The 24,100-nt window shown below is 49.0% G+C and overlaps 1 protein-coding gene across 1 annotated transcript; it reads right to left on the bottom strand.

Moving 5' to 3' along the window:
- Positions 1-18,813: 18,813 nt before the first annotated feature.
- LOC111145375 (chromosome unknown C10orf71 homolog) lies at positions 18,814-23,145 on the bottom strand. Its single transcript, XM_022500243.1, has one exon. The coding sequence runs from the start codon at positions 23,143-23,145 to the stop codon at positions 18,925-18,927; it is 4,221 nt and encodes a 1,406-aa protein (XP_022355951.1). The 3' UTR covers positions 18,814-18,924.
- Positions 23,146-24,100: the final 955 nt, after the last annotated feature.

The following is a 24,100-nucleotide window of genomic DNA, read 5'->3' as shown; positions in this document are numbered from 1 at the left end:
TTCACTGTTTTTTTTTTTTTTTTAATCTATGTTGCCATGTTTATAGGAGAATTAAGGAGCAGATGTGGGGTTGACACAAATTCCTGAATTCCTTGTTACTTTCTGAGCATTTTGTATGGCTGGGGGAAATGGAACACATCTTGGGAGAAAATATTACATCTTGTAAATGAACTTCTTCCATCCCCCTCGCAACCTCCCTTTCTTCCCCCCTCGCTCCCTTCCTTCCTCTCTCCTTTTTCCTTTACCTTCTTGGCTCTCTGGCTTCCTCTCAGTCAGCAGGATCCTCTGCCTGGCAGCCCTGTCTTGTTACCCCCCTCACCCACATGTAGGGGGTATGGCAAGCAGCTTCTAAATAGACCCCCAGGGATCCCCACCTCCCATTTAATCCTCTTCCCTGGAGTGTGGTCCGGATTTTGTAACTCATTTCTAATGGATAGAAGTTATGGGATGTGTTTTGGTTTGTCTCTTTTTTTCCCATTGTTCATTTGTTTTGTTTCTTAAATTCCACATATGAGTGAAATCGTATGGTATTTGTCTTTCTCTGACTGGCTTATTTCACTTAGCATAATACCCTCTATCCATCCGTGGTGTTGCAAATGGGAAGATTTCATTCTTTCTTATGGCTCAGTAATAAACCTGTGTGTGTGTATCACATCTTTATCCATTTGGCTATTGATGGACACTTGGGCTGGGATGTGGCTTGTCAGATTAGGCTATGAAAAGATGGTGTCTTCCATCTTGGGAACTGCTCACTCAGGGTGTGGGGGTGTGTGTGAGGAAGCCAGGTGATGAATCATGAAGCCATCCTGTGGAGAGGCCACATGGTGAGGAACTGAGGGAGGCCTCAGGGCAATAGCTACGAGGTTCAGAGACCCCTCTAGTCACCTTGCAAAAACCCTTCCCCAGGAGTCTTCAGATGAGACCACAGCCCAGGTTAACAGTTTGATGGCAACCTCATGGGACACCTTGAGGCAGACACCAGCCAAGCCGTGCCCAATTCTTGCCGTACAGAACTGTGAGACAATAAATGTTGTTTTTAGCTGCTAAGTTTTGGGGTAATCTATTACACAGCAATAGTTGGGGAGGCCCATTAAGGCATGGAAAGGAGGACCCAGGTGTGCGCTGGCAGCAGGATAGCAGGAGTCCTGCCTGCCTTCAGGAGGGGGACAAGGGAGCCATGTGTCTCTCTCCATGGCTGTGGCATCATCTGACAGCCTCCCCTGTCTTGGAGCTGATACCAGCTAGAGCTAAATGCCAAGGCTGAGGGATGGTGGATGACTTTATTGGGCTGGGGGAGGCTGGGGTCCCTCTCCTTTTATTATTGACGGAGCTCAATGTCTATTTTATTAATAATACATGCCTGGTGGTGATGTCTATGAATGAATGTTTTTCTCCCACGTCTAATTGTTCTGTCGGGCATCCCTCCTGTAGATTTATCATTCCATCTTTTCCTTATTTGGTAGTTTTCTTGCCAGTGATTAGTAATGGCAGCAGTCGGAGTCCTTCTTTATGGGAAAGATTCATCTCTGTTTACTAATGGGATCAATCTGGAACGAGGAGGCTTGTATCTATCCCTGCCTCCATTTAGGAGAACCTAGAGTCATAACACCCCTGGGCTAACTTCCCTCCCCTTCTCCCAGCACCATCTTGTAACATCACATTCTTAGGAGACTTTCCAAGCTGGGGAGATATCCCTGTCGCAGACCAGGATTGTGGGTCATTTGCTGGTGTCCCAACACACAGTGTGAGATTCCTTGTTGCCTCTCACCCACAATTGCTGTCTGACCATCCCACGTCCCAGGGAGCACGCTTTTTAACTTTGAGCGAAGCTGACCTTCTGGTGCGGTGCCCTTGATGACAGCCATGCCTCCAGGCATGGCCCAAAACCCGCAGGACTCAAAGCCGGGGTCCGAGGTGGGATTCTCCTCCCTGGCATGATCTGCCTGGGCATGATGCATCTTTCCCGATGCCCTCATTCCCCATTGGATTTCTGAGAGCTGAATGAGTTATGAAGCGAACCTCTTCTGCTTTTCTGGAGGAGGGGGAGAGCTGCAGGTATGAAGTAGCTTGAAAGGGAGAAGTCTGTGGGGAGAAGCACATTTCTGTGGGTGAATGTAGTTATGTCTGCTTGCGGGGAAAGGGGAGGGGGTTCCCACTGCTGGGCAGTGCACTGACCTTGCCAAGGCTGGTTCCCCAGAGGGCATCCGGATGCCTTTCCGGGTTCCTCCCCGTCGCTTCTGGCGCTGGTGCAGCTGGCCCAACATGGCTGGGCTCTTCCTTGCAGATCCACAGTGTTGATGGAGTGGCTCTGGCCTCAGAGCTGGACCAGTCTGGCATTTGGATCCCAGCTCCACTCCATGCATGCACTGAGAGGTTTGGACCTTAGATTTTTCTTCATCACAATGGAGAGAATAAGAACTTACATGTAAGGGGCTCATTCAGGCTCTTAAAGAGTGAGCCCCGCTCCTCAAGGTAAGAAGGGGTGGCTGGCCAGAGCTTAGCGCTTTAACACCTGCTCCCCAGGATTTCTCCTGCTGCTCTGGTACTGACCAGCCACCTCCTCCATGCTGCCTCCTAGAGATGTGTCTCTAACCCAGTCGCAGATATTCCGCCTTTCCCTCGTCTCTATTCCTTTCTTCTTCCCTCCCTCCCTTCTCTCTTCAACACGTATTCCCATCTGTGTACATCCACACATCTGCTATGTTCTAGGTGCTTTGGAAACACTCGAGAACAAAATAGAGATCCCTGTTCTGTGGCTTATATTATCAGAGAGGGGAAAGAGACAATAAATAATAAACACGATTTAAACCTAAAGTTCATGGTATGTTAGCAGATGAGACACATGAGGAAAAAGTAACAAAGAGCAATAAGGGAGGGGCCCTGGCATGGGGTGGGCACTGGGTAGATTTTGGCGGTCAGCAGGGTAATCAGAGTAGGTCTGATCCAGAAGGTAAAGCCTTGAGGGAAGGGAATGAAGAAGCCAGATGACCTTCTGAGGAAGAACATTCATAGCAAAGGACATTGCCAGTGTAGCTAGTGCAAAGGCCCTGGGGCTGCAGCATTAGAGGAGCAGCAAGAGGTCACTGTTGCTGGGGAGGATGGAGGAGTGGAAGGAGACAAAGTCAGAGAGTGACATCAAGGGCTGAGGAGCCCTGGTAGGGGGATGGGGTTTGGTGGGAGACTGAATCCTCCTGGCATCTGGCTTTTCTCACACCAGCCACCGCAAAGTCCAGGGCCTATGCGAGGAGCTTTGGATACAGCACCGGTCTACTTCCTCAGTGACTGCTTCTCACAGGGAGCTTAAGGAAGTTCTCTGCCTGGGGCCTGAGCTCGAGGCCAGGACACAATCTCAGGAGAAGAGCTCTGGCCGGATGGCAGATCCCGCAGCATCCACGGTTCTGTGTTGGGAGCAAGGCCGCACTGGGAGGTCGTGGCCACCCCTGCCATGCCGGCTTCTCTGATTCTGGTCTTGGGGTTGGCGCAGGGAAGGAGGGAGTAACTTTGTTCCAATTAAGCTGCATTCGCTTTGTCATCTGAATCCAATTCCCCTTCAGTCTTGCAGTCTAGGAATTATCCTTTATTAAACTTGAGCTGTTCCTGCATGTGCAAGGCTCGAACTGCAGCCGCAGCAGAATCGGGAGCGGTCCCTCTGGTGCTGTGCGGCCCTGCACTCCTGGAGATTTTCCTCTCACAGCTTTTTCATGCCTGCTTGATGGGAGGAAGCCAGTCAACAAATGACCTCAGCATCCAGGAAGGGGTGCTAGTTCCTGGCCCAGCCTGGTCGGCCCAGCCAGGATCACAGGGGGATGCTTTGCTGCCAGGCCACCCCCAGACTGCGGGGCCTCTGCTGAGCAGTGAGGGGTTGTGACAGAGGGAACTGGAAGGGTGAGAACGTAGTAGGGGCTGGCCAACGGGCTAAGTGCTTTATATGTACTAACTCACCTAATCCTTACTACCATTTTATGAGGCTGGGATTAGAATGATCTCCATCCTATAGATGAAGATACTGAGGGTCAGAGTGACCTGCTCAGTCACTGAATAAGTAGTCCTGTGGGGATGTGAATCCAGGCAGCCTGATTCCTGGCCCTGCCTGAGCTCTTCATGGGTTGGGAAGGGGACTCTTCTCAGTAATGCCTTTGATGTGTCTCTATGGGTTGGGGGTAGGTAGTGTTTGGCTACCCTGACATGCTTTTATGGAAAGTCTTCAGGGGTTCCCTCTGAGGTCAGGGGTTGGGGCCTCTACCTTCTCTTAGACTCCTTGACTGAGGAAGGTCAGCGGAGTGTAGCCCTAACGGACATCTTGCTCAATTTCATGAGAGAAATGCCACTAAGCCATGACTTAACTCCTGCATTTGTGACCCATGATCTCAGTGAGAAAATAAACGTTTGTTGTTTTAAGCCACTAAGTCTTGTGGTGTTTTGTTACACATCAACAGATAACTAATACCGTGTTTGTAAGGATTTGTCTTCTCACAAGCTGCACATGAGAATTCCCATTGCTCTGTGTCCTAGCCAACGCCTGGGATTTCTTCTTCTGCCAATCTGGTGGGTAGGTCATGCTATTTCACTGTGACTTTAATTTGCTTCATTTACTTAGAGTTCTTTTATTAGAGGCATACACATTTGGGATTGTTATGTCTTCTTGATTAATTGGCCCCTTTATTACTATGAAAGATCCCTATTTATTCCTTATTCTAAAATCTACTTTGATTAAGATGAATATGGCCATTCCAGTTTTCTTTTTTCATTTTTTATTCTTCTGCCACTTGATTTTATTCCTGTGAACATTAAATCAGTAAGTCATCTGTGTTTCTATGTGTAACTTAAGTTTATTCATGCTTCTTGCCATACAATATTTATTCATTTTACTCTTCTATTGGCTTATTAACTCTTCTCATTTTATTTTTTATTGGCTGCTTGAAGCCTTGCAATTCAATCTTTAATTCATAATAATAAGGTTATTCCGGGGCGCCTGGGTGGCTCAGTTGGTTAAGCATCTGACTCTTTTTAAATTTTTATTAACATACAATGTGTTATTTGTTTCAGGGGTACAGGTCTGTGAATCATCAGTCTTATACAATTCACAGCACTCATCATAGCACATACCCTCCCCAGTGTCCATCACCCAACCACCCTATCCTTCCCACCCTCCTCCACTCCCGCAACCCTCTGTTTGTTTCCTGAGATTAGGAATCTCTTATGGTTTGTCTCCCTCCCCGGTCCCATCTTGTTTCATTTTTCCCTCTTTTTTTTTTTTTTTTTGTTTGTTAAGATTTTGTTTATTCATTTGAGAGAGAGAGAGAGAGAGAGAGACAGAGAGAGCGCAAACAGGGGAGAGGCAGAACAAGAGGGAGAAGCAGACTCCCTGCTGAGCTGGGAGCCCGACAAGGGGCTTGATCCCAGGACCTGGAGATCATGACCTGAGCCTAAGGTTCTCCCTCTCCCTCTGCCTTCCTTCTGCTCATGGGTGCTCTCTCTCTTTCTCTCTCTCTCTCAAAAAATGATTATCCTGCTTCTTCTATAACATAAGAACGTGACAACAACATTCTTCCTTTTACCTTCTTTCACTCTTTGTGTTATTGTGGACATGTATTTTACTTCTGCTTATGCTGTGCACTCCACACATCACTGACATTATTTTTGCTTTAAACAGTTATCTTTTTCAAAAAAAGATTTTATTTATTTATTTGAAAGAGAGAGTGAGCAAGCACAAGTGAAGGGAGGAGCAGAGGGGGAGAGAGAATCTCAAACAGACTCCCCACTGAGCACAGAGCCCTGCACTCAGTGGGGAGTCTGATCTCAGGACCCTGAGTTCATGACCTGAGCCAGAATGAAGAGTTGGCCACTTAAACTAACTGATGGAGCCACCCAAGTTCCCCTTAAATATATTAAATATAAGACAAAAGTCTTTTAAATTTACCCACATATTAATCAGTTATAGGGCTTATAATTCTTTAGTGTAAACCCAGATTCCTAGATGTCCATCTGGCTCCTTTTTTCTTTCCTTTCCTTCCTGGCACCATTTCCCTAAAGATCTTGGTTTTAAAAAATATCTCTTGAGGCACGGACTTCCCAGGGATGAGTTCTCTCAGCTTCTTCACTGAAAGCCTTTATTCAGCCTTCCCTTTCAAAAGATATTTCTGCTGGGCAGATTCCAAGTTGGAATTCCAAGTTGGGCAGAGTATTTTTGTTGAGAGTTGGAAGATGTTGCTCCACTGTCTTCTTGCTTTCTTAGTTTCTAGTGAAGTTTGTGATCAAAAGGCCTTGATATTTTCAACATAACGTGTCTTTTTCTTGCACAGCTGTTTATTTTTATTTTATTTTATTTTTTAAAGATTTTATTTATTTGACACAGAGGGAGAGAGAGCAAGCAGGGGGAGTGATAGGCAGAGGGAGAGGGAGAAGCAGGTCTCCCGCTGAGCAAGGAGCCCAATGTGGGGCTCAATCCCAGGACCCTGGGACCATGACCTGAGCTGAAGGCAGGTGCTTAACTGACTGAGCCACCCAGACGCCCCATTGCACAGCTGTTTAAAAATTTTTCTCTTTAACATTGGTTGGCATGACTGTGGAAAACAGTATGGGGTTTCCTCAGAAAGCTAAAGATAGAGCTACCCTATGATCCAGCAATTGGCCTGCTGGGAATTTACCCCCCAAAAAACAAGAACATTAGATCAAAGGGATACATGAACCCCTATGTTTATAGCAACATTATTTACAATAGCCAAACTATGGAAGCAGCCCAACTGTCCATTGACTGACGAATGGCTGAAGAAGATATGGTGTATATAACGGAATATTACTCAGCCAGAAGAAAAATGAAATCTCACCATGGGTGGAGCTAGAGAATATATTGCCGAGTGAAATAAGTCAGAGAAAGACAAATACCATATGATTTCACTCCTACATGGAATTTAAGTAACAAAACAAAGGAACAAAGGAAACAAAGAGAGGGATAAACCAGGAAACAGACTCATAACTGTAGGGGACAAACTGATGGTTATCAGAGGGGTGATGGGTGAAATAGGTGATGGGGATTAAGGAATGTACTTGTGATGAGCTTTGGGGGAAATGTATGGATTCCCTGAATTACTATTGTATGCCTGGAACTAATATAACACTGTATGTTAACTAACTGGAATTAAAATAAAAAAAACATTAATTGGCATGGTTTTCTTTAGATTTATTTTGCTTGGGGCTTGATGAAGTTCTTGGATCTTTCCAGATTTGGAAAAAGGCTATTATTATTCCTTCAGTGTTTGTCTTCCCTCTTCTCTTTTAAAAAAAACTTGAGATAAATGTAAGCAAACCTCTTGATATTGTTCCACAAGTTGCTGATGCTCTGTTAATTTTTAGAAGTTTTTCCTGTGGCTTATTTGGCATAGTTTCCATTGCTATATCTTTTAGTTCACTAATATTTTCTTCTGATTGTATTATCTGCTTTTAATCTCATCCAGTATATTTTTCACTTAAGCTGTTGTATTTTTCAACTCCAGAAGTTCCATTGGATTATTTTTTATATCTTACATCTCTCTCCCCTCATTATGCTTATGTTTTCCTCTGCATTCTGGAATATGTGTGTGTGTGTGTGTGTGTGTGTGTGTGTGTCTATTGTCTAGAGGCTTGTCTAGAGGCAATTTCCAGTCTTACAGTTCAGGGAGCAGAAACTCAAACAGAGCCCAGCAGAGTGGCTTTGTGGATATGGAGATTAGAGTTTCAAGAGGTCAAGAATATCAGAATTTTCAAGGCAGAGTACTTGGGGGGGGGCTGTCTATATATATATATATATATATTTATATATATATATATATTTATATATATATATATAAAATTTAGAATAGCTGCTTAGTGCCCTTGTCTGCTCATCCATTAGTCCTTTCATTTCAGAGTCTGTTTCTATAGAATGATGCTTCCCACACCCCTGTTACGAACCATATCTTCCTGTTTTTTGTTTTTGTTTTTGTTTTTTTGCATGCCCAGTAATATTTGATTGGATAGTAGACATTTTGATTTTTATATTGTCGGCTGCCTGGATTTTGTTGCATTCCTTTAAATAGAGTTGGGTTGTATCTGGTAAACAGTTAAGTTACTTGGAATCCGTTGGATTCTTTAGAATTTACTTTGATGAGGAAGTGTTCTGTAATTTGTGTTCTTCAAAAGGGTAGGCGCTACTCACATGTGGCTCTTAACACACTTTCTATATGGCTACTGAACAGTCATTTTTGGCTGGTGGCTATCATATTGGACACTGTGGCTTTAGAGGCCTGCCTTCTAGCTTTTTCTTTTTTAAGATTTATTTATTTATTTTAGAGAGAGAGAGCATGCTTGAGAGAGAGAGAGAAAGAGAGAGAGAGAGTGAGAAAGTGAGAGCACAGCAGGAGGGGCCAAGGGAGAAGGAGAGAGAATCTTCAAGTAGACTCCCTGCTGAGTGTGGAGCCCAATGCTGGGCTCCATCCCAGGACCTAAGATCATGACCTGAGCCAAAATCAAGAGTCAGCTGCTTAACTGACTGAGCCACCCAGGCGCCCACCTTCCAGAGGGCAGATCTGGTGAGTCTTTATTCTAAGATGTGTTTATCTCCATTACTAAGCTGATGCTCCCCTGAAGATTCTACCTAATGCCCTGTGCACAGGAGGCATTTCTCTTCTAATTAGTGGGAGATAAACTATTCTTGACTTTGCATGAGCTCTGGGAATTGTGCCATCTATGCATTTCTAGTGATTCTGTGCTGGCTTTGGTGGTTTCCCCTCAAACATATGTATATTTATATACAGAAGACTCAAGGGGTTCCCTTTTGCAGATTTCCAGAACTTTCTTTCTGGACAGCCTCCCCCCCGTGAAATCTGCCCTGAAAATTCTGATATTCTTGAACTCTTGAAACTCTAATCTGTGTATCCACAAATCCACCCTGCTGGGCTCTGTTTGGGTTTCCTCTCCCTGAACTGCAAGCCTGGAAATTGTCTCTAGACAATAGGCTGGTGAAATCTTGCGGCTCACCTTACCTGTTTCCCTTCTCTTCAGGATTGCGGTCCTCTGCTGCCTGCTGTCCCATGTCTAAAAACTGCTACTTGTTGTAGAGGAAACCCTGCTATCCAGAGGGGAGGCAGAAGAGGCATGATTTCACAACACGCACTTTAGTAGGGATAGTGGCAGATTTCAATGTTTGGTAAACTCAGGAGCTCACTCGTGGAATATGATAAAATAGTTTTTTAGGCAGATTTCTGTTAATACCAAGTTTCTATGAAAAATTCCAAAGATTCTTGGTTTAAATAAAAATGGTCAAATTGGGGGCACTTGGGTGGCTCGGTGGGTTAAAGCCTTTGCCTTCGGCTTAGGTCATGATCCCAGGGTCCTGGGATTGAGCCCCGCATTGGGCTCTCTGCTCAGCAGGGACCCTGCTTCCCCCTCTTTCTCTGCCTGTCTCTCTGTCTACTTGTGATCTCTCTCTGTGGAATAAATAAATAAAATCTTTAAAAAAAAACAGTCAGATTGGATGGGCCTATGGACCTCACCTTGGAGGACACATCTCTTCAGGTTTGCTGGAGTCCCTCCTCAGGTGGCAGGGAAGGTGGGTGAGAAGAAAGGTGCAAGGAGGGTCATTTTGGACCTTGCAAATCTCCTCCCAGGCTAGCAACAAGGGGGCTTAGATTTACTTAGAAGAACCCTTTTCCTTAGCATCTTCTGCCAAAGCTTGGAGGATTCAGATTAGATTCAAGTATGTTATGGGCATTTGGGGAGGGAATAGCATATGGCTTCTCTCTTCCTTCCTCCAGCTTCTGGCAGCTTCTGCCCTGCCCCCTCCCTCCCTGCTCTGCAGTGCACAGGACAGGGAAAGGTCTTTCCCCAGGCTGGGTGGGCCAGCCCTGTCAGCAGGATAATGTGCTCTGGGAAGATGGTGTTCTCGGGGGTCCTTTAACTCATGGTCTTAGTTGGGGTCTTCTAATTTTAACTTCTTGAACCCTCAAAAACACACTCCAAAGAAGCTGTTGAAACTTTTAGGGATATCTTAGTGGCTGATTGGACTTCCCAAGAAACTTCGGAGTCACCCTGTTTCAAAACCTCATAGAGAAATTGAGACATGAAGATATCTAGCATTGTCTCCTCTAGGACTTTCTAGAGCTTTTCCATGCTTGATTATATTCAAATCCTAGTGACAGAGTTAAACTGGATGTGTGGGCACCTTACGTCATGATGCTATTTAACTTTTAGAGCCATTTTTTTCCCTGTCATAATATTTATTGCTCCCTCTATGGAACTGAAACTAGACGATTTCATTGGATTGAGGGGAATTAAGAAGAGGACAACCAGCTGAATTTACCCTCCTTGTCCTGAAGGAAGGCAACCTTGATTTTCCTTGGGGGACTTAAGAGTTAAACTCCATCTAAACCAGCCTGGCCTTCCCACTTGGCAGCCAAACGATGTGAAAGACTTCAGAAGACCAGGGTCTGCCGCGGAGTCTTCCCGTGGCAGTAAACACAGAGTTCAGGTCCACTCACTGCTTTCACGTAATGCAATTTGTTTAATGTCCTCCTCATTTCATCATCACCAAACCAAATAAGAGTTGGTTTCTAATTTGGGTTTTGGATGTTGTTGTGAGCACGGGGCAAGCCTTGGCCTCCTTTTGTTGGCAGGTGTGAATTTCTCATCAAAGAACATTAGTTAAATGTGAACGCTGACTCTTGGGGTCCATTGTGGGACATCTGTTCTTGGACCTCAGGTCACTGAGACCCCATCTGTGGGGCCACAGCCTGCCAGGCTTGCCCCTCATACAGGGTCAGGAGAGCAGAGTGACTGCTCTGGTTTGGGATTGGGTTGACTCATCTACATGGTGTCAACAACTAGGTGGGAAAGTCAGGAAAAAAGATAAAAATGGCATGGGTTGTTTTCCCAAAAGTTCCTTCTTATTCGATTCCACTCTTCCAGTATAAAGTAAGAATCCCTGGGGTGGCTTGCCTGGCTGGCTCAGTTGGAGGAGCATGTGACTCTTCATCTCAGGGTCTCGAGTTCAAGCCCCACACTGGGTGTAGAGATTACTTAAGTAAATAAAATATTAAAACAAAATAAAAGGAGAATCCTGCTGAGTTCTAAGATATTTACCCGTTGCCTACCTTGGACCTCACACCATGCTAGGCACTGGGGATGCAGTGATGATGTGGATAGGCGAGATTCCTACCTCCAGAACCAACCATTGGATATGTGAGGAAGACAGTTAAATAGACAGTTACAGTCTGTGCATGTGATGGGGGAAGCACCTGGGCCTGCAGATGGAGAGAATGAGGTGCATGGTCAAGAGCAAGGGCATTGGGAACGGCCTCCAAGAGGACACAGGCTAATCTGGGGAGACTTAGGGCACACAGGAGTTAGACAAGAGGAGGCTGGCAGGGACACGGTGAGAGTGGACAGGGAATGGAGGCTGGCAGAAAGAGAGAGTTCCCGTCATTTCTTGCTGGGTCACAAACCACTCTGAAGCTTAGTAGCTTAAAATAACAGCAGTTAGTTCATTATCTCTCATGATTTTATGGGTCAGGAATCTGGAAACATCTTGGTGAGGTGGTTGGGGCTCAGGCGGATAAGGCAGGAGCTGGAACAAGAGGGCCAGGGTCTCTCCCTCTCTCTCCATATAGCCTCAGGGCCTCTCTGGACCATCTCCGTATGGTCAGCGTTGGCTTCCTTACAGCAGAGTGAGCCAGGGGATGTGGACTGCTCCATGGGTGCTGGAGACTTGAGGACTGCATGTTTCAGGGGACTGGGGAATGTGGCATGGCGTTTTTTGACCTGGCCTTGGCATTCATTGCACACCAACTCTATCCTGTTGGGCACAGGCTAATGGGCAAGGAGACGCAGACCTGACCTCCTCCACCTCCTGTGGAGGGGTCAGAGAATACGCAAAGGGCTGGAAATGGGCCATTTGGTCAACTCAGAGAAGCCTAGGATGACTGGAGTCCAAGGAGGCAGGTGATGAGACCACTGAGAACGGAGGTCCCAGTATGTGGCAGCCATGCATTTTCTTCCTCTGGAGCAGACTCTGCTAAGGTGAGCAGGAAGTGCTAGAACATTCTGGATCAGGGTGCGGCATTATTCAGGGCTTTGGATTCCCTGTGGGGAGAGTGGAAGGGGATCATACGAGGGGTGGGAGCAATGGGGGGGGCTCTAACAGCAGTCAGGGTAAGGGGGGGGGTGGGGTGCAGATGAAGGATGCATATTGACTGATGTCTGGAGATAGAATCCACAGGTTCGGGGTCTGATTGAATTGGGGACAAGAGACTGGGAGCAGTGGGAATGGGGACTGTGGCTCAGGCATTGTGGTGCTGAGCTGGGAAGGCCGGAAGCAGAGGAGCTAGCTTGAAAGGAGAATTGTTCCTTCCTCCATGTTTCTCTCTGGAGTCAGGTATAGCTGCTTTGCCATCACCAGAGTGTGGGTCTGAGCGGGCCCCCACCCCTTCTCGATTTGGCCCAGAACCTGCCTTCCTCTGGCTCCTGCGCCTTTGTCTCCAGGAGAAGATGGAGCCCAGTCTGTTCTTGTTCCCCAGGAGAGACACTGTTTCCTTTGAACTCCAGTGCTTCTCTGAGGCCTTGACATGAATGGGCTGTTTGTGTTGGTCGAAGGCTTTACGTTTCTGTTTTCTTTAAATAGTGACAAAATATACACACTATAAAACTGGCCATTTTAACCATCCTCAAGTGTACATGTAAGTACATTCACCACCAGCCACCTCCAGACTTTTCTGATCTTCCCCAGCTGGAACTCTGCAGCCATGAAACATCAACTCCCCATCCTCCCTGCCCCGGCTCTGGCAACTGCCATTTTACTTTCTGTCTCTGTGAATTTGACTACTTGGGCACCTCATAAAAGTGGAATCACACAATATTTGTCCCTCTGTGACTGGTTTATTGCACACAGCATAGTGTCCTCAAGGTTCACCCTTGCAGCCTGTGTCTGAATTTGCTTCCTTTTTAAGGCTGAATAATATTCCATTGTATGGATAGATGACATTTGGTTTGTCCATTCATCTGTTGATGACATTTGGGTTGCTTCTAACTTTTGGCTATTTTATGAATAATGCTGCTATGAAAAGGGGCGTGCAAATATCTGCTTGAGTTTCTGTTTTCAGTTCTTTTGTGTATCTACCCAGGCATGGAATTTCTAGCCCCTATGGTAATTCTATGTTTAGCTTTTTGAGTAACTGCCATACTGTTTTTTACAGTGGCCGCGCCATTTTCTATTCCTACAAGCAGTGAGCAAGGGTTCTCCACGTCCTTGCCAACACTTGTTATCCTTTTTCTTTCTTTCTTTCTTTTTTTAAATACTAGCCATCCTAATGGCTGTGTTGTGATATATCTTTGTAGTTTTGATTTGCATTTTCTTTATGAATAGTGATGTTGAACATGGGTCCAAAGGTTTCCATCAGAAGGTATCCACCTTCTGGGAAGTCAGCAAACTTGGCAGAAGAGATATGGTAAACGTGTGTGTGTCAGAACTGATGGGGAAGCCATTGAAATCACATTGCCTGGAGCAGTGGATCAGCCCTCCACATACTCCTCACACAGGTATGCAATAGGCGACCGGTGCAAGGAAGAGCAGGGATGGGTCCCACTATGGTAGTGTTGGCTGAGAATTCCTGCTAGAAGCAGACCACTTGGTCAGTTCTTGACCTGGCTTGCTGGCAGTTTCCATCTTAATCAGCAGGGAAGAATGGGCTGCTGAAAGCACAGGAATGCCAAGTGGGACTGACCATGTCATCTAGAGTTTGTAAATGTGAAAGAAGAGCACATCAGCCTCAAATTTTCCAAATTCAGAGGAAAACATAGGACTGACCATAGAAGATAGGATGGCAGACACTCACAATGTCACTCAATGCATTATGATGAAGGGGGATGAGAGGGCTCTAAACAAAGCAAGGCACACTTCTGAGCTTGGGAAGGATGGAACTGAGAGATGGAGGTCAGGGCTGGGACCCAGGAGGAGAATTGATGGCATGGAAGGACCTGGAAAATGGTGTCAGCGTGGCAGTGCCCAGAATAAGCTGAGCTGGAGAACAGTGCTAGGACAGTGAGAGGACTTAAAAACAAAACTGCATTTGGATGAATGATGAACACAGCCAAGACTGGCTTTGCTTGGTGATGATGATGCGCATAGCTCCTTAATCCCCCATTATCTTCTTGTGTGTTGGGAGCACTGGCTCTGCCCCCTTGGAAGGGAGCCCTAGTTCCTCTCTTCTGAGGAAATCCATGGGCTCCTTTCAGAGTTTCAGGGAACGCCTGGGCCTGGCTCTGGCAGGTCTGGTGGCTGTGCTGGACTGTTCTAGAACCTGGCTATGCCTTTGTTTGTCCACAGCTTCCCACCTGGAGAAGGAGTGCCTGCCCATGGGCAAACCCAGATGGGCCCTTCCTCCTCATTTCCCTCTACTGAAGTGACTCTGCTGGTGGGAACTCGGGGCCCAGCCAGTGCTGGGCCATTTAAATGGGAACTTGCTTAGGATGGTATTGATGCATCTGGGTGTCCCCGAGTTCTCTGGGAATCTTTTCCATTTACAGCTGCCCTTTTCCCACACTTGCGGAGGCTGATGAGGTAAACGGGAAGTGGAGCCAGGGCTGTCCTGTTACCAAGAGTGCAGGTGATGGCCAAGCCCAGGCAGGCGTGGGCTTCCTGTCTGAGAGCCAGCGGGTAAGGGAGAGAATCCTCCAGAATCAGCTGCAGTTCTGGGTCTACACAGAGTCCCACTCAAAGGTGGAGCCATCTGCTCAGATGTCCTGCTGGGGTGACACTAAGGACACATAAGCAAGTGGTGACAGGCTCTGGAGACACGGTCTGGAGCCCTCTCTGCTTACCTTGGACTTTATATCTGAATAATATAGAAGGCTCACATAAGACAATTGCGCCTAACGTCACATTGTTATCTGGACCCAAATGCTTTCCACCTGCATACAATTTGGGTTTTGCCTCCAGCTCCGCTTTCAATTGCAAATGTTTCATTCATATATTTCACTCCTGTGGCCCTGCCCATTTAGACTTTGGACCCACAGCATTGTCATACAGGACCTCATGTGCAGCCTGGGGTCTCAGAGATGTAGTTAGGACACGTTGAATCCATCCCTGTCTTAGAAAAGGGGTCACTAGGGCGCCTGGGTGGCTCAATGGGTTAAGCCTCTGCCTTCGACTCAGGTCATGATCTCAGAGTCCTGGGATCGAGGCCCACATCGGGCTCTCTGCTCAGCAAGGAACCTGCTTCCCCCTCTCTCTCTGCCTACTTGTGATCTCTCTCTCTGTCAAATAAATAAATAAATAAAATCTTTAAAAAAAAAAAAGAAGAAAGAAAAGGGGTCACTAGTTTCTAGGGCATTTCCAGTAATGGGAAGCTTCGTGCTCCCCAGGCTGCATTAGCCAGGTGGACACAGCTGGGAAGTAATTAGGCACGTCCTTCTCGTAGTGGGTGTGACTCAGCCTCCCTGCCTCTCTCCCAGCCCCACATGTAAGCCTCTCTTCCTGTGGGTTTGGCTCCTGGAATCTTCTCCCTTCCAGGCCAGAGGCTCTCAGCACTTCTCCAAGTTTACTGCACATGTGAATGAATGAGAGATCTAGGTTTCTAACAAGCTCCCTGGTGATGTGGAGGCTGATCCATTGACCACATTTCAAGAAGCATGAGGGTGGCATTGAGGGTGTCGGCTGAGTGAGAGTGAGAGCTGCCTGAGCTCTTGGCATGGCCCTTTCACTCAGTGACTGTGTGACTGTGAGAAGTTACTTAACATCTCAGTGCCTTTGCGAACGAGGATACCTCTCAGAGGTTTGCTGTGAGGGTGGAGGCCAGTCTCAGACCTCCCGGTTCCCAGGCTGGTACATAGCATGTGGATTGCCATGAGCTCTTGGTCACTTTCCACCAAGTAGCACCAGGACCTTTGATTGTACCCTTGAGGTACATTAATGTACTTTCCCCAGGAAACACTTAGAAGGGCCATAACTCATAGAAGGGCTAGTGCACTCAATAGAAGATACAGGCATGGCTTTGACCCACAATTTCCACAAATAATATGTTTTCACAGTTCTCACCACTGTCCTATTAAACGCAACAGTAGAAATAATGTTTTTTTTTCGGTGGGGGGGGTAACTTGGAGGAGTGAAATATTAATTCAGAAGCTGAAGGGACATATCAATAAAGGTCTATCCTTTGAGGCTACACTGGTTTCATTCTGGTGCTGATTAAAAATGGTAATTAAAAATTAGTTAAGCCATTATACTTTGATGTGGTAAGACCAATCTATTAGTATTTCACAAACGTCATCTTTGTTTGATAGCTAGATTAAAGCTGGGGAATTTCTGGTTTCTTCATAAGCTGATGTACTACTTGGTGTTTCCTAACTCAGCTTAGGTGCCGTCTCCTGTAGGAAGCCCCTTTTCTTCCCGGGCTGAGTCAGGTGCTCCTTAGATAATGCTATTAAATTACTTACCACATGGGACTATAATTGTTTTTCTTCTCTGTTAGATTTTAATTCTTTGGGTGTGGAGACCAGATCTAATTATCATGGCATATCTTTAGTACCCAGTGAGGTGCCCAGCGCAGAGCGGGAACTCTGAAAATGTTTGTAATAGGAGGAACAGAGGAAAACAGAAAGAGATAGGGAAAAGGAGAGAAAAGGAGGAAGAGAGGAAAAGAGAGAGGAAAAGAGGGAGGAAGGGAGGAAGGAAAGAGGAGAACATTATTTGCAGGTAAGTTAGTCTTCATTGGTTTTGTCCCCTTGAAGCATTTTCTGCTTCCTAGGAGCACAGGCACCTTGCTGTAACTGATGGGGGCCTTCCTTCAGGCTGACCTGCTGGGGAGCCAGGTGTCCGAGGAATCCCTGCTCTCTGGGTGCAAGCTGCGTGCTACCAGCCGCCCTCTTTCTTTTGTGCATTCACAAAGAAGTTGACCTTGATCTCCAAATATCTACCTTGATGCTTTTAGCTCGATCAATAGTTCAGCGTATATTGTTTCTAAGACAGAAGATGACTGCTTCTGATATATAAGCTCCCCTTAAGGAAAGTATATTTTTCTTTGTGGGGACATCGTTATTATTACTATTATTATTATTTCATTTAACAGAGGGTTTCTATTTTTGTTAGGCAAATCTTTTCCTGGGCCCTGAGAATTTTAAATGAGCTATCCCTTTTCCTATCTGGTTCTCCTAACTGTTTCGCTTCATCTTTAGTAAGATGAAAGCAAGGTGAGAAGCTGCTTAGCCATGGTGGGAGAGCCAAGATCACAGATCATTCTTCCCACTGGCAGCCTAATGCGTGACTCGTGGGAACTGGACTCTTAGAATGGTTGCTGGCCTGTGTTCCTGGCTCTTTGTCTGGTTGTCTCACCACGGTGTCCAGCCAGAGGATTTGTGGAGTATTGTCCTAAAGAAATTAAGGTGAGGCTGTGCTTGTTGGGCAAACGAATAGGTAGACAATCCTGAATCTAAATCATGACCAAGACTAAGATAGAGCCCTCATATGGGTGCGAGTCTGGGACTTGGTGAGTTCTGTGCCTTCCCATCTTTCCAGCCTGGAAATAGCATCTTCGCCAAAAGAACAAGGCTGATGCAGTTTGTGGGGTCCCTGGGCATGTGGGCAGCACAGTCCCAGCAGCTGCTGCGACAGCTGCCCTTTCCAAACAAGGAGGGAGATGTGTTTGCCCCCGTCTTTCCCATAGCACAAGAATTAAGTCGCTTCAGTGGGTGCCCTGGGTGGAAGCCCTTGAAAGCAGCCTGCTTTCCTTCCTAGCACAGTTGCCCACAGTGTGCATGTGCTCATGGACTCCTCTGTTCTTAGAGGTGCAGAGATGGTTATTGCATTTTGCTCCCTTGACCTGAATTAGACATTCCCTCCACATCCCCGAAGGCCTGGGAGTTGGGAAAATACAATTTCCCTTTGAGCACGGGGCATAGGTTAACAGTCATGAAATTGGGACCCCTGGGACCTGACTCAGTTCTCTGGGCTAGCCACGATGGTGAGCTTGGGTCTCCGTCCTCTTTGTCCCCTGATGTGAATGGAGAGCCCCAATCCGCCAAGGCAGGGACAGTGCCGAAGGCTCTAGGAGGAGTGCCAGGACAGCAGCAGGTGTCGAGGTTACTCCGTTCAGAGTGATGCCCCTGTGTGGCCGGTGGTGATGGAAGGCCTGGACAGCACAAAGCCCTTTACTCACCCGTGGAGACCCGCCACTGCCCACTGATGGAAGACCTGTCCAGGACAGAACCACATCTGCAAGCTTGTTTCACTTTTTAAAAGGTAGCCTTTTCTTTATCAGAAAATAGCCTTCAGAGGAAATCTTCCTCAGTAAAGAAAACCCATTCTATCCAAATCAGCATTTCTGCAGAGTTGCCTTGGGGCAGTCCTTAGCCATTTCTGCCTGAAGTGAGCTGGAAATGGTTAGAGCATGGGAGCGAGGGTGGAGGTGCTTCTCTGTGCCATGCTGGACCTGGAGGGGCTGTGCCGGGTGGTCTGCTTGCCCAGCAGGCTGGGCTCAGTGCAGTGCAGCATTTCTGGGGGCTTGGGAATAGGCTCACTGCAGGAGTTGGCCCTTGAGAAGAAGTAGGTGGGGTGCCTGAGCAGAGTGGCCATTAGGAACCAGGCGGGACTCACTCCCATGGCATGGCCAGAGGAGGACAGGGAGGAAGGGAGGGGATAAGAAAGGGGGAAGGGGAGCAGATCCAGGATCCAGGAAGGGTTATGCAAACAGCACGCTCCCAGGGAGGAGAGCCCCAGGAAGCCCCTCAGGTGGGGTTTTCTCAATCCCCATTTCCTTTGAGACTTTAGGGATCCCACATGGCTAAGTACATGTTGATGTCTGTGTGTGTGTGTGTGTGTGTGTGTGTGTGTGTGTGTGTGTGTATAAGTGACTGATCATTTGGGGGAAAGGGGAAATAAGTTCTTCTGGGTTTATTTGAGGGGGAGTTATTCTGCTGTAATTCTCAAGAAATGCCTTCTGTGGCGAAGTCCTCTAGGTCATTGGTGGAGATGATGCCCAGGCGCGGAGCATCTCCCCCCTCCTCCCCTGAGCGCCGGGGAGGTGCCATTGGCATGCCAGCCTCACGGGCCCTCTGGGACCCCGGGCCGGCCACCTCGGGGGTGTGTGGGCCCTGCCTGAAGAAGGTGGGGGCGGAGAGCTGAGAGGAGCAGCGCAGCGGCATCAATGGCAGGGCCCGGAAGTGGGGATACAGCATGTAGGGAGAAGCAGGTGTGTTTGGTGAGGGCGGCTCAGGGGAACCCCCCTCAGAGGATGGGATGGGGACCTTGACATATTTGCCTGTCTCTGGGTCATAGAAGGTCTTGATTTTCACCTGGAGTGGCAGGTCGAAGACAAAGTACTCTCCAGATTGGGGGTCTTGGAGGACCTTCTGGGTGGCAGGGTAAGGGACCAGAGGCATAAGGGACTGGGACCCCCCAGGCTGCCTCCTGAGTGGCTCTGAGAAGGCAGACACTGAGTGGCGGTGGGTGGGAGGGGGGACGGAACGGACCTCGGGGAACCTGGGTCGGGGCCTCTCTCCAGGCGATGGTGGCCTGCGCTCCCAGTCCTCCAGGAGGGGCTTTTCTTCATCGGGTTCACCATGCTTCTCTTGCAGTTGGTCGGTCTTTCTCCTCTTGCTTGCCAGCTTTTTTGCCCGCCGCAGGGCCTTCTCTGTTTTGGGTGGGACCGCCGGTGGCTTGCCGACCGCCCTCTCGAGTGGAGCAGGGGGCTCTTGTTTCTCAGGGAGGCCTGCAGAGCTGCTGGCCATGTCCAGCACTGAACCTCTTGGAGAAAGGGTCCTGAGGTCTTCCGCGGATGGCTCAAGTTGGGGGTCCGAGCCAGCCTCCCACGTGAGGGCGTGTGTCAGGTCCTCCCGCCGGGCGACCCTGGCCGGGTAGAGGCCGGCCCAGGGACTAGGGTGAGGAGACAGCCCTGGCAGCGGGCCCGGCTCAGTGGGGGCCTGGGAAGCATCATCCCAGATGCTGCTGGCGGCAGGAGAGCACGCGTTGCTCTCATCCAGGGAGCTGGCATTAGGAGAAACAGCCATCTCCCCGGGCACCAGTCTTCTCCCTGGGGGCCCTGCTCTGGGTGTAGACAATAAGTGACTTTTGAAGTCTTGTGTGTGTTCTTCCCAACACATTCCCAGCTGCTGTGGGGGTTGCTGGTCTTCTGCCTCGCCTTGGGGCAAAGCGATGGTGGGGATACCCCTTGGAGCATCCAGCTTCCCCTGGTCCGTGGAACTGTTCTTGCCTTTGTTTGCCACAAGGTGACGTGCATCCTCTGGGGGTGGCTTCAGCCCTTCACCCTCTCCCATGAGTGGAGGAGATGGGCCAATTCTGGTTGGGACTGGCTGGGAAATCTCCATCTGGGCCATGCTGGGCACTCGCCCATGGTGCTCCGTGCCCTCCCAGGCTGTGTGCTTCGAGTGTGTGTCCTGCATGCTAGCGGGGGTTGGGATGTTGGCCATTTCCTTGCTCTCAGAGCCACCAAGACCAGCCTCTTCTCCCCAGCCTGGCTTTGGCAAGTCATCCTCTTTGTGGCTGCCACCCAGTGAGTCCTCTGATGACATGGTCCTCAGGAGGGGCAGCATGATGGGTTTTATCACAGGGGTGGCCCTGAGGGTGTTGTCTTTAATCGCAAACAGTATGTGCTTGTTTGAAGTGGAAGATGGCGAGGGGGTAAATTCTTTGGCTGTATCCTTACTTCCCCCCATCCAAGTACCTCTGAAGTTAGCCTCCTCTCCCGATGCTCCCCTGGGTCTACATCCAGACAAACCTTCCCCTTCTCCTTGCAATGATTCCCCCTTGCTGTGCTCCTGCACACACGCGGGCGCATTACTCAGGGCACCGTGCTGGAGCTCATCGCTCCCCATCGCTTTCTCCTTCTCGTCCTTCCGACTGTCTCCTGCACTTCCGTCATTCCTCCTGTCTTCCTGCTGGCTCTCGGTGAACCACGTTTTCTGCTGATCCTCAAATGAGGCAAAGGACTGGTCTGAAGAGCTGGTGCTGAACTTGGCCTTACTTTTGCAGCCTGGCATGAAATCTGATTGGGTGTCACTGTAAAACACATCTTCTTCTTCGGGAGAGAGGGGCCCTGGGGAGAATTTCTGGTTCAAGTTGGAATTCTGCAGTCCTGCGTCTCTCTCAGGTTCTGTCTCTTGAGACACGGATCTCAGGAACCCCTTCTCAAGGCTGGGGGTCTTAGGTTTCTCTGCAGCCTTCCCTGCCTCAGGCTCTCTGCTGCAAAGCCTCAGGGACAGACGCTTCCTGGGGCAGGGTTTGCCGGCGTCTGGATTCTTGCCCGACCTGATGATACCCATCTCTGGGTCTCCATCGTCTTTCTCGTAGCTGTTTCTGTTAGCTCCCTCCCCGTTGATGCAGAAAGGGGCTTGGGTGGTAGCTGGGGGTGAGCTAAGAGTTAGACAGGTCTCTGAAGAGGGTGCACCGGGGTCAGCGTCAGAGTCCTTCTGGGTACTCATGTGCGACCCAGAAGAGCCATCAGCTGGTCTCTCCTTAGGAAGCTCATTTGAAGGGCTCTCCTCCAGCCCATTGGGAAGGAGGACGCCATTGCTCACGGGTTCTTGCTTGCCTCTGGTTTTCTCCTCAAGGCCCTTCAGGAGTGGTGAGGGGCTGTACGTGCTCTTCACACGCTTCCGCACGTCCTTGAGGTTGAACAGCAGGCTGGGGGCTTTGGATCTGTAGCTGTCCCTAGACTGACCTTCACTGGGCTCCTTTTCTTGGTACCCATTCAGCTGTCCTGGGGGTGATGGGGTCATCTCCACCGGCTGGCTGTCGGATGGCTCCAGGACATGCTTGGTGGGGATGACGGGTGTCAGAAGCTTACTGATGTTAAAAGGAGGACTATAATGCTCGTTGGGGTCCATGGGCAGGTCAAGAGCCTCGTTTTCTGGAAATTGATCCTGGGGATTGTGTTTTGTATACAAGGCTGGGCCCCTTCTGGTGGCCTGCTTCTTCTCTTCCGAAGCATCTGGTAGACTTTCTTTCCTTCCTTTGCCAGGCTTTGGTTTCCTCCATGGGGCCTGGGTCGGCTTCATCTGAGGGTCAGGCTGTGAGCTTGAAGCTTTTCCCTCCACAGCGAATGCCTGGGCTCCTGGATCCCTAGCTCCCCAGGGTCCAGACGTGGTGAGAGCCGCTGCTGCCAACCTCTTCTCCTCCTGGCTGCAGCTGGCCCGGGCTTGGCAGGGGGAGACTCTGTGTTCAGGGGCAGGGGGCTCTCTTAACATGGGTGCATCCTCGTAATGCTTGGGAGTTTTGCTTTCTGGGACAGGGTCAGCGACCTCCTTTCTCTCGGGCAGCCTCGGTTGGTGGGCGTTCCATGACTCAAAAGCACTGTTTTCACTATGAAGAAAGGTTCCCTTGCGGGGCCACTCCTTACCTCTTCCGGGCTCACCCTGGGCTGGCTTGTGGGGCGGGGATGGGAACTTGGACTCAAACGAGCTGGCTGCGTTATCGGGTGTTGGGAGGAAGCTGCTGGAGCCATGACAGGCCATTTCGGGATTCTTAGGGGACTCCTGCTCTCCGTGCTTCCTTCCAGACTGGTGGCTAATCTGATGGGCGCTAGAGACTTCAGCAGGCACCCTCCTGACGGTCAGAAATGCAGAATCGAAGCAGAAGTTGACACCACTTTCTGGAAGAGGAGCAAATTTAGGGGGATTTTTGAGAGCTGGGGGCTTACTGGTCGGAGGCCTGCTGTCACAACGTTGGCTCTCAGTCCTGTCAAAAGATTTAATTAGTGATGACACTTTCGAAGCCGGCTTGCTGCTGCTCCTCAGGCCGGAAAGGGGCACTTCCAGTCTCCTCTGGGCTGGTGTCAGTGGGGGGCTGCTCTTGGGGTACTTCTCCTCCCCTTGAACGTACTTGGGTAGCTGTTGGAACGTGGCCGCCCAGCCCGCATGCTCGGTGCCTTGCGACGGTAACTGGCTCCAGATGCTGCTTTTCCTGTGGGTGTGGCTTACTGTTCCCTGGTGAAAAGTCCCCAGCACCTGGCGGGTGATGTCCGGGGACAGGGTCAGGTCAGAGTCGTTGAAGGATGTGTCCTCTGAGATGCACAAGCTCCGGAAGGCCCGGTCTGTGAGGCTGCTAACCTCCCTGTCGGCATCGTCCAGCACGCTGCCGATGCTCGAGGAGTCGCTGAACCCGTCTGTGCACTTCTTATTACCCTGCATTATCTGCCAGCTGGGAGGGCTGTCCCTGGTCAGCCAGTGGGTGCCTCCGTGGGACGATTCTGGAACAGCAGTCCTCTTCCCACAAAACTAGAACTTCCTATTGACCAGATGCAATTGCAAAGTGGGATTTTTTTTTTCTCTGCAAAAGAAACACGTGCGGGGTATGAATGGGATATCCAATTTAGTGGCTCCATGTGAGAACAGCATGCTGGTCCAGATGGGTAATGGTGTCCGTGACGGTTGATTTTATGTGTCAGCCTGGCTGGGCCCTAGTGGCCAGTGTTTGCTCAAACACACCTAGCTGTGGCTATGAAAGTATTTTGTAGATGTGATTAACATTCAAATCAACGGGCTTTGAGTAAAGCAGATTGCACCCCCCCCCATAATGTGGATGGGCCAAATCTCAGAGACTGAGCTCCCCAGAGGAAGGGAGAATTCTGCCCTAGGTCCCTCTGGTGTGCAGTCTGCTCGGCAGATGTCAGACGTGCCAGCCCCCATAACTGCATGAGCCAGTTCTTTAAGATCAGTCTCTTTCTGTATCTACACATCCTGCTGGCTCTGGCACGCTGGAGAACGTTGCCTGATACAGGGTTTAAGGTTCTGATGTGCCATTTTTGCAGAGAGGTCTTCCCTGACATTTCAGGGGGTGTCCCCTCCCTGCTTTCTCTCACTGTGTTTGGTTTATTTTCTTTGTGGTATGGAGCATACTCTAAAATTAAGGTGACTTCTTTGTTGCCTATTCCATCACGAGACTGTTAAGAGCCATGAGCTCAGGAGCTACAAGGCTGTCTGTCTGCTGCTTGAGCTCATCCCAGAGCCACCTCAAGAGAGCACAGTCCCCCAGAGCCTGCAGCGCCTGGGGGTCCTGAACTCTCTGACTTGCCCTTGGGTGTGACCAGTGGGATATGCGGGGAGGAGCCAGATTCCCTGGCATTTCTCCCCCACCCCTGCCCCT

The sequence above is a fragment of the Enhydra lutris genome, unplaced genomic scaffold (genome assembly GCF_002288905.1).
Source record: "Enhydra lutris kenyoni isolate GAN:26980312 unplaced genomic scaffold, ASM228890v2 scaffoldscaffold12, whole genome shotgun sequence".
NCBI classification, from domain to species: Eukaryota; Metazoa; Chordata; class Mammalia; order Carnivora; family Mustelidae; genus Enhydra; species Enhydra lutris.
This window is presented reverse-complemented; position numbering and strand designations above follow the sequence as displayed.

What these genes read in the sequence shown, in the direction of transcription:
- LOC111145375 (XM_022500243.1), bottom strand. Translation starts at nt 23,145, where the DNA reads ATGCAGGGTAATAAGAAGTGCACAGACGGGTTCAGCGACTCCTCGAGC.